The sequence below is a fragment of the Carya illinoinensis genome, chromosome 2 (assembly GCF_018687715.1).
Source record: "Carya illinoinensis cultivar Pawnee chromosome 2, C.illinoinensisPawnee_v1, whole genome shotgun sequence".
In the NCBI taxonomy this organism is placed as follows: domain Eukaryota; kingdom Viridiplantae; phylum Streptophyta; class Magnoliopsida; order Fagales; family Juglandaceae; genus Carya; species Carya illinoinensis.
The window spans coordinates 22,248,138-22,259,059 of NC_056753.1; the positions used below are offsets into that span (position 1 = coordinate 22,248,138).

Consider the following 10,922-nt stretch of genomic DNA (forward strand, 5'->3'; position numbering starts at 1 on the left):
TCATAGTGTTGGTTGCCAATTATAATGGCACAATGATTTGGTGTCAAATGCGTTGCCCGAGACAATGACTGTAATTGTGTGTAGTGAAGGTGATGTTAAAATGTTGTTCAGGCAAAAAAAAAATACTATTATACTTGTAATGGAGCCGCGGTAGTGATGATGATGCTAGTCTCAAAAAGCCGTTAATGGTAGTGGATGATAAAGGCAAGTTCACAGTAAAACACAGGGTAGGCGATACTGATCACACTGGATGGACCACAACCATCAATGTAGTAGGTAGTTGTGTTGTACATTGTTTTGTTTTGTTTTGTTTTGGGGGGGGGGGGGCGCGGGGGTGGTTTCTCTCTCTTGAAGGATTAAGGGAATAAATAACATGGCATACCCCAAGTTAAGTCATATTAATTGTAATATGACTTATTATCTACTATATTTAGTTTATTATATAAATGATCAACTAATATCAATTAGAATCGTTGATTAATTGTATTTTTTCATTTTTTCTCTAACCTCATTTACTTAATTATATATAGGGACAGATCATGTTATGTATTGAATAACACTTGATAATAACAATTAAGATGTAGCCTCTCTCCCTCCTCCTATCTTCTTCATCTCCTTTTCTATTTTCTAACATCAATAATTCACATAAAAATAATAAATAAATAAAAATTTATTTATAAGCACTTTTTTTCACACCCAATACTGCTGATTTGAAAACATTTCACATTAATAGTTTTAAAAATTTATTGGTTATTCAATTTTTTTTTTTAAAGTTTGAATATGTCCCATAACATATGCATAAGAAATTTAAACTCTTAGTTACACCCTGTTAATATCTATAGTATTTCGAAGCATACAAATTGTTAGGGTACTTGTGTTACATTCTCTTGACCAGTACTTCCCATGACAACCAACTTCCCCCCTCAATTTAATGAAAATAGTATTCTGTAGATAATTGTTTTTCTCATATAATCTATAAATGTAGTGTTTTCAAGAGTTAGTAATAGACCATTTTTTATGTTTTCATTTGCTGTTTTGGGTTTTGTGAATAAGCCTTTACAATTAAACTTTTATGGTGGCATTAATTTGGGAACTTCAAACTTTAAGCAGCGCCCTTGAGTTTCTTTGTACTTGAGTCTATTGTGAGGGGCCAGCTACGTAAATTGGTGCCTACTATATAGCCATTACCACACAGTAAAGCAAAAAGACCAGAGAATGCCTTCAATAGCAGAGACCACTTTATCAAATGAGAGTTCTCAATCAATGCTCTTGCCACCAAAGCACTGCAAAACATATTAGACGTGAAGCTTAGTCCAGCACCTGAATATTTCGATAAAATTGTACTGTACATAGATAGATTCTACACAGGTCCAAGCAAAATATGTCTAACTTGAATATTTCGATCGACAAATTGATCAGTCATGCCTATAAAACTGTAAATACACTACAACTTGTTGCTGTGTTTGATTGTTTATCAGTACTTTCAAATTCAGTTATTTTTTTACTGTGTTTGATTGTTTATCAGTAATTTCAAATTCGGTTATTCCTTTCTGTGTTTGATTGTTTATTCTACTGTATTTATTACTCAATAACAGATGGAAGAAGATTCTGTGAGTTGTAATGTCGATACAACTCAAGGGGTTGGTAGTGACTCCTTTTCTCTTTCAGTTGATGTGGAGGAGCATGAGAATCTTCCAACTCCTTCACTCATATATACACAACAGCCTACCCATTCCATCCCACCCTTACCCAAAAAATCCAAGAAAACACCTAATAACCAATCGGTAGTTTGGGAACATTTTGAGAAAGTGCTACCTATTGACTCCAATAACCCAAAAGCTAAGTGCAATCATTGTGGTAAGCAGTATAGTTGCCACTATAGGAATGATACTTCTTCAATGAATCACCACCTTTATAATGTATGTGAAAATTTTCCTCTTAGGATTAAAGGATCTGGAAAAACTAAATCTTCTAGTGGTAAAAAGGATACGGAGGGAAGAGTATTGAGCCCACAAGTAAAGTATGATGCTGAAAACTTAGGTTGTCAACCGCTAAGTTTTTTATTAGGTGTGAATTGCCTTTTAGGCTAGTGGAGCACTTAGGGCTTATTGAGTATGTGGCCAATTTAGAGCCTCGATTTACATTGCCATCCCGACTCACTCTAAAAAGAGATTTTATTAAGTTGTATAACGAAGAGAAGATACAGCTAAAGAAATTATTAGATGGTCAAAGAATTTATCTAACCACCGATACCTAGACATCGGTGCAAAACAAGAACTTCATGTGCATTACTGCACATTTTATTGATTGCAATTGGAGATTGCATAAGAAAATAATAAAGTTTTGCCAAATTTCCAATCATAGAGGCGAAACTATTGGGAGGGTGTTAGACTTGGGGTTGCATGATTAGGAGATTAATAAGATTTTGACTATTACAGTTGATAACGCCTCCTCTAATGATGTTGTTGTTGATTACATGAGGAGGAGGATAAAGGATAGTGAGGTACCATATTGGGTGGTGAGTTGCTTCACATGCGGTGTGCTGCCCATATATTGAATTTGGTTGTTAATGATGGTTTGAGAGATGTTAATCAGTTAATATCAACTATTAGAGAAGCCGTCAAATATGTAAAGTCTTTACCTTCAAGGTTTTCCAAGTTCAAGGCTTGTGCAATAGAGGAAAATATTAGCGGGAGGATACTTTGCTTGGATGTTTCCATTAGATGGAACTCCACATACTTGATGTTGAGCACTGCTATAAAACACAAATTGGCCTTTGAACGCTATTATATGTATGTAGATAATGAATTTGTGAACCCCACTAGTGATGATTGGAAAAAAGTACAGTTTTTTGTAGAGTTACTGAAAATATTTTATGATGTCACATTGAATATTTCTGATGTATACTTTCAGGGACTGTGCACAATCGAAAATACATTAATTGATATGTGCATGAGTAATGATAGCATCACTAGAACCATGGGCACGAATATGAAAAATAAGTTTGAAAAGTATTGGGGTAGCACAGATAAGTTTAACCTAATGATATATGTTGCATTTGTGCTTAATCCAAGATACAAAATGTTGTCAATGAGGTTTTGGTTGCGATGATGCAAAGGGGATGAGTTGGGGGATAAGATAGAGGCCAAGGTTAAACTCTTGTTAAGCCGCTTGATTGAGCAGTATAACAAATTTCATGTGGCTAATGGGGGGAGTTTTAATGTGGCTCAAGAGAGGCCAAGCACTACTTCTACTTCTTCTAGTAGTTCAACTAAATTTGTTAGCAAGTTAGAGAAATACCTTGAGGAGCAAGGGTTTATGGAGTTTAGATCAGAACTAGATAGGTATTTGTCAGATGGATGTGCACCAAAATCACTCAGTTTTGATATCTTGATTGGTGGAGAGTTAATGCCGCCCATTATCCTGTTCTTGCTGAGGTAGCACGTGATGTGTTAGCCACCCCTATTTCCACTGTTGCCTCGGAGTCCGCATTCAGCATTGGATGACGCATCTTGAATCCTTTTAGGAGCTCATTGTCTCCAGAGAATGTCAAAGCTCTCATTTGCATCCAAAATTGGTTAAAGACCAAACCTGTTGACATCTGGGAGTTGGAAGAATACATAGAGTTGATGGACTTTGAAGGTAAGTTTGAAACTTGAAATATTTTTTTAATATCTAACTTAGTTTATTATATATTTAACTCTGTTTTTTTAATATTTTTTTAGATGATTATCTAGCTTTATCTTCATAGCAGGCTGTTGTGAATCAGCCTTTCCAATCATGTTGACAAAAAATTAGAGTAAGTGAAACTTTTCTTACCAGTTTGGTGCGTACTAATGATGCAAAGAAACATTATCGAATATGCTTATTTGTGATCCTAATGAAACCATGGAGCGATGGATTATATATATAAAGAAAAGGTTGCTTGTTTCTTTTTCATGTGTGTTCTGTCCCGTCACACTTTCCTTCGTCTTGACTCTTGTTATCAGAGCTGGTTTAAGCATCTTATACGTACTCAATTACCCACAAAAATAACCAAGTCGTTGTCAGTCATTCAGCATGCAGGTCACACCATCGTCATAGCTAGCTATATCAACTACTCAATATATATATATATATATATATATATATATATATTATAAATAGATTCTTCCAGAATAATTAAATAGAATGATATTCTTATAATAATTAATTCCCAGGCCAGGTTAGAAAAAAGCTAGGATACTAATTAATTTGTGGGATAAATAATTGAATCGTGAAACACTTCTAACCGGATTTTGCTATTAAGTATAAGATAACGGAGACCAATGGAGTAGTGCTATGTAAGGGTACATGGTTTTGGATAATGAGGTGCGCTGTAGAGGAACTTCGTGTATTAAGGGTCTGAGTTGAGCCCCACCTCTCTCTCTCTCCAACGTCGAGGCCCCCTTAAGTCGAAGGACTGCACTGCAAAATCCTCTCCAACGTCAAGGCCCCCAAGGCCGAAACCGCGCTGCCAATGCCAAAATTAGTTCTAAACTAGACCTTCATGCCTCCATTAATTTCCTAGTAAAAAGTTTAGACAAAGGTTCCGCCTATCATTACTTGAATTCATATTGATGAAGTGTAAAATGTATTTGGTACAACATGAGATGACACTTGTCGCTGTAAGGATATAGTTTCACTTTCGTTTCTTTAAGTTTGGTTTTTTTTTCCTTTTTTCCATTTTTTCCTTTTAATGGGAAATGAAGCATGTCATAAATGGATGTTCAGGGTGCTATTAAAGTTGAGCTTGTTGGTGATTTCATTGTCTTGTTGCAATTGATTGGTTTTGGTTTTGAAAGTATATATGCTGAATGGTAATTTAGTTCATCAAGTTGTGTAGCCACTTGGAGGTAGTGTTTCGACCAAAGTTTTCTTATTTGGCCACACAAAGACACATTCATTGGAGAAGAGTAATGCAATGAACAGGGAAAGACAACTAGAGAATTATACCATGCTTTTGATGAAATGCAAGCCCGTAATCCACTAGAATATAGAAATCTTACCAGTTTTTTTATCCTTCAAGTTATCATTCTGTTAACTTACATTAATAATGTAAAATAAATAAGAAACTAGAATTCACAATCAAAAGTGTGTAAATTCTTGGCCTTTGCAATGATTGATGCTAAATAGGATTGAATAGAAATGCTTTGCAATGATTGATGCTGAATCGGATTGAATAGAAATGCCAACCTATTCAACGTGAGTACTCCAATACTTCTTTGCATATGCCATAGTTTCAGGATTCCATGTTAATATATCTTCTTTGATTCTTGTTTTGCAGTATGATGGATTGTCATATGCTATTGCTCGTGGGCCTCTTCACTGGATTTAAGCATATTTTAAGAATTACTTTTGGCTAGTTGTATTATGGAAGTGTTTTTCCAGATTTATTTTGTCATTTTGTTTGTAAATCAAGTGGGTGCTTGTAACTTTTATAGCATTCCATCATTTTTATGGTTGGTTTATATTTTGATAATTGTTGTAAAAATAAAAAAACATGATCAATTTATAGTCATAATCACATAATCAGAGTGCCTACAATGACACTGGATTAAAAAAAAAAAAAAAAACTGGGTTCAACCCGGAATCTGGTTTTTTCAAAACCCGGATACATTTGGATTTCGGATTGGGTCTGATCTGGATGAACCCAGGCCGGGTTTCAGCCCGGATTTGACATCCGGTTCTCGGCCTAGATGTACTCGGATTCCCGGGTTAGAATCCGATTGAACAGTCTTACAGTATTATGTATTGAATTTTCTGTAAGAGTAGCAATTTTTTTTTTCTTTTTTTGTCCATTCCGAAATATGAATATGGAAGGTGATAGAGACGGCTTTGAGCTGCGCAGAATTTGGTGGACCAGAGCCTCTGTTAGTGACAAAAATGGAAGCCATAATTCTGATCTACTTTGATGGTGGTGTTACCACTTACCATACTCGACTGCCAGCATTGTGCGCTTCCTACTTCCCACCAGGGAATATTCCCTCCTATTTTCAGTTAGAAAAATTTAGTTACAAATATAACCATACATTAATATGTGTATAAATTTAATGTGATTGATCAAAAAGTATATTTTATTAAAAATAATACTAATTTAAATTTTGAATATAAAAAAATCAATATTGATATGCAGATTAGTACTCGACTTTACTTATATATAGCAAAACTCTTTCAAGTTTTTATTTTTTGTTTCTTTTTAACTAGTATTATATGTAGTTATTTATAATTTTACGTCATTTTTTAAAAAGTTTAAATTTTATAATTTTTAACATATTAATAATTGATACGTGAAGATGATAATTTTTTGTAAATTTTACTTAAATATATTTAGTATTTTTCTTCTTTTAAATAGCCCCAAAATCAATATTTGGTAAGTAAGATACCCTAAAACTGATAAATCTTAGCATGATATTTAATTAAAAATTTACAAAATTTATAAAAACATAAAAACAAAATCCTTCCAGTCTTTCTGAAAAACTTTAGAAAAAGTATGGCTCCTCTTCAAAAATTCCCTTCTCACCCTTATTCATTTTCACAAAATTTTTTTATCCTATTTCATTCTGTCTTATTTAATTATTATAATTTTTTTAAATTTTTACATAAAATAAAATAAAATAAATAATTCAACTTTTTCAAATTTTAATATTAAAATAATATATTTTAATAATATTTTATTTAACTTTTAATTTTAATCTTAACTTATCCCATCTAATCTCTCAAAACAAACGAATCTACTGCATTTTGCCAAGAATGTTTTCAGTTTCAACTCTATAAAATATAGCCTACGTGGTTTGTCTTAAAGTCAAAATGCTCTGTATGTTTTAATTGAAATTTTTGCTCCAAGTGCTTTACCATCAATCATTCCTATCGACATATGTTTATTATTTTTGTTCTTCTATTAATATATATATTTAAATAAAATAATAAAAATACTAAATCACATATTAATTTGTAATTTAAGAAATGATAAGTATAATTTTTTATTTTAAAAAAAAAACCTAAAACCCTAAATATAAAATCTTATAAAAACTTAAAAATTAAAATTAAAATTAAAAACAAAAGAAAAGAAAACAATAAAAAAATCTCAAAAGCTGTTACAACTTTAAATATATATAATTAAAAACTTTAGAAAATCAAAAATTTGAAAAAGGCAAGGGCGTGGAGGAAGATAAAAAAAAGGATGTAAGAAATATGAGAGATAGAAAAGCAATGAGTTATTTGACTCATCATTTATACATCATACATCGATTAAGAAAAAAAAATAAAAATAAAAAATAAAAACATGTATATAATATAAAGATGATGAGTATAATTTTTCTTTAATATTTGAGAGTATAAGATTGGAAATCAGTTTTCAAAATCTTCAAGCTAAAATCAATTTTCAGTCAATTATTATGATATAGATACAACAATGCATTACTAGTTCCGTCAAAGAATTTTTTTTTTATCTAAAATAGATTTCATATATACTTATTTTTTTAAAAATATTTATACGGTATTTACGCATTTTATAGACCATAGATATCATTTAGAATGGTCTTCAATCGAGATGAAGTTTCAGACTTGAATGACATATGCCATAAGTTTCCGAAGACAAGCAGCAAAGAAGCTGACGTTTTGGTAATGGGAATGTCAACCTTCTGGTCCTTTCTTGCCATGACAATTTCTTACCACAAGTCGTTCTCTTTTCCTACCCCCCACCCTACTTTTTTTGGGGAGGCCTCCGAGATTCTTCATTTGCAGATTTAGCTGTAAATACGTGGCTTCTGTATAACATCACCTTACCACCAAACCATGCGTACGGCCCATTGTAATCGGGACCAAATTAATAATTGTAACTTGCAGCTGTGCTTTATAGTGTATTCTTCTCTTCTTTGCAGCAACAAGCTGTGGTAATTAAATGTTGCTTCCAATTAATGGATCTATTCGAGCCTTTCTGACTTTAAAATGATACATTTAAATTTGGTGAAATGTCATATATGGATTGTAATCATCATTATCTAATTCTATATTATAAGATGATAAGAAAATATTAAAAAAATAAAAAATAAATAAATATTTTTAAAAAAAAAAAGTAATATTATTTATCATCTCAATTTTCATTATCCTATCACAAAATATTATAAATATGCTAAATTTGTAAAGATATCTCAAAAAAATAAATGCAGTTTGAGTCTATTTTATGCTAAAAAAAGTTTTGAAATCTGATGCATCACAGCAATACATTTGTGAGATCTTTTGTAAACTAACCATTTAAGGAAATGTTTGGGAATATATTTCATCACATTTCATTTATTTATTTTTTAAACATTATTTAAATACAAATTTTTTCAAACTAATTATTACAACTTTCTCAAATTTTTAAATAAAAAATAAAAAATAATTCAATTTTTTCAAATTTCAAAACAAAAATTATATTAGAAAATTATATTTTAACAATATTTTAATTTTATAATTTTTTTATTCAATTTTTTCTTTCTCATTTCTCAAAACCAATAAATACTTGACTCAAACTATCTCACTACTATTATTATTTATAAAATTCTCATATCATTTCATTTCTCAAACATCATCTAAAAAAAAGTAAGGAAATATAATACGATTTGGATAGTGAGTTGAGATGAAGGTTAAAAGTTGAATAAAATATCGTTAGAATATTATTTTTTAATATTATTATTATTTTAGAGTTTGAAAAAATTGAATTGTTTATTATATTTTTTTGTAGAAACTTGAAAAAGTTGTAATGATGAGATTAGATAAAATGAAATACTTCTTATATCCGAAATGGGTGCATCAACTCACCAAGATATAATGCAAAATTAAATAACTAAGTTCTCATTCAATTATACAGATAAAATGAAAATTGAATAAAATATTATTAGAATATAATTTTTTAATATAATTTTTTATTTTAAAGTTTGAAAATGTTGAATTATTTATTATATTTTTTGTGAAAATTTAAAAAAAATATATTGATTAGATAAAATATAATTAGATGAATTGAGATAATTTATTCGAGTAAATGAGGCCAAATTAGGAAGAGAAAGCAATAATTTATAGGAAAAAAATGAATGAAATAAATTTTCGAAGTACCATCCATTATAAAAGTGATTTTAGCCTTTAAATTAAAGAGTCACATCAAGTTGGGGGGACTAAACTATATACCTTAAATCTGAATCATCACACAGCCCATACCTAAGAAATAACCCTTTTTTTCCACAAAAAAAAAAAACAAGGTTAGTCCTATTCTTTACCTTGTCTAAAGTGTCCCCATAAAGAAAAATAATGCCAATCGTGTCCCCCACCTCATTTTTCTCTCACTCTCGCTCTGTTTCTTCCACCGCAGTGGTGGATGTCCGCACCTTCCGAGAAGAAGACTTCTTTTTGGTCACATCTGCTTTGCTTTTTCCACTCTTCTTCAATCCCAAGACCTCCATCATTCTCCGAAGGAACTTCTTCGTAAGCCCAATTCCACGCGTCCTTTGACTCTTTTTCAAAACCACTCGAGCCTTCGAGGAAGGAGCCGTTTTGCTTTCCGCCTTCAACCGCTCGACGAAATTTTCCACGGAAGCCCCAACCCTCTGAAATGCAGCAACAAGCTCCGGGTACAGCTTCCCTATCGACATTTTGAATTTTTCCGACGCATCAATGATCGTTGAAGACGAAGAAGACGATGACCCATGTATTCCATAATACCCGACTCTAACACTACCAGCTCTATAAGCATCACAAGCCCTTAGTATTATGTCCCCTCGCTCCCGAAAATGTCTGGCCACGAAGCCCTCATAATTCTTCGGTGGCCTTCGAAGCAAAAACAGCATTGTCTTGCACGATAAGATGAACACGTCCTCGTTATATGCCTGCGACCTCTTCTCCCAGATAGACCGACCCAGCATCCCATGACCGGGTTCGTTAAAGTAAGGTTTTTCGTTGAGAACCAGCGCTTGGATGGAGAGCAAAACCTGGAGAACAGTGGACTCGGAGGGGTTCCACTTCTCGTTCTTCTTGCCGGCCCAGGTGTTGAGTAGGGACAAGCACACCCGCCCGTTGGCGTACAGGTTCGGGTTGAGTCTCATCCCGTAGGAGCGGTAATGGACCTGGGGCGGGCGAGTCGGGTAATCGGCGGGGAAGGCGATGTCGAAGAAGAACAGTCCATCGTGGTAGGGTGTACCAGCGGCGCCGACGATCACGGCCCTGAGCAGATCCACGCGCTTCTCGTATGCTTGCACGAAGATCAACTCCGGGAGATTCTTCTCCAGGATCCTCCACTCTTGCATGATCTTCTTGTGGGTCCTAGCGTTCCCATTGACGAAGCAATCTCCGCAGTCCTTTTTGGGAGGGTTCAGGTTGAGGTAGGAGTGGTCAGAGTCGTCAGAGACGACGTCGAATCGGTTGAACGACGAGTCCACCATCTCTTCTATCTCGCCGTTCACGGAGAGAGCCATTGTATTTTTTCAGTGTTTTTTGTGTTTTAGTTAAATATAGAATTTGATCGAAGGAACAGATGATATCATGATAGAGGTGTGAGTGCTGAGAAAGACGAAAGTACCTTTACGATATGGGAATGTTCTTTTCCGTTTTTCTTTTCTTTTTACTTTCCTCGGTGATTCTAATGGGAAGAAAGTGGGCCCCACCACCGATGAAAATGGACGGTGATGCAACGAATAACATTATGGTTGACATGTGAATGGATGTGCTTAAGCCTATTCCATTTCTCTTAATCTGATTAAGGTATTCATGAGAAATGATATTTATATCAGCCACATCTTTTTTAAAGAAAAAAAAAATAGTTATCAGATTTATATAAAAAAAAATTAATTTTTTATAATAGATCTCATTTTTTTAAAAAGAGTGAACAGAACTTACACAATTCGTGATTATGTCTAGCATTACTTAATTTT

At 33.0% G+C, this 10,922-nt stretch overlaps 1 protein-coding gene across 1 annotated transcript; it reads right to left on the bottom strand.

The window, feature by feature from the left end:
- Positions 1 to 9,120: 9,120 nt before the first annotated feature.
- Positions 9,121 to 10,663, bottom strand: LOC122300356 (putative ubiquitin-conjugating enzyme E2 38). The gene is made up of 2 exons (XM_043110944.1): positions 9,305 to 10,663; positions 9,121 to 9,248 (listed from the first exon to the last, which is right to left on the bottom strand). Exon 1 carries the CDS (start codon positions 10,464 to 10,466, stop codon positions 9,339 to 9,341), a length of 1,128 nt encoding a protein of 375 aa, XP_042966878.1. The 5' UTR covers positions 10,467 to 10,663; the 3' UTR covers positions 9,121 to 9,248; positions 9,305 to 9,338.
- Positions 10,664 to 10,922: the final 259 nt, after the last annotated feature.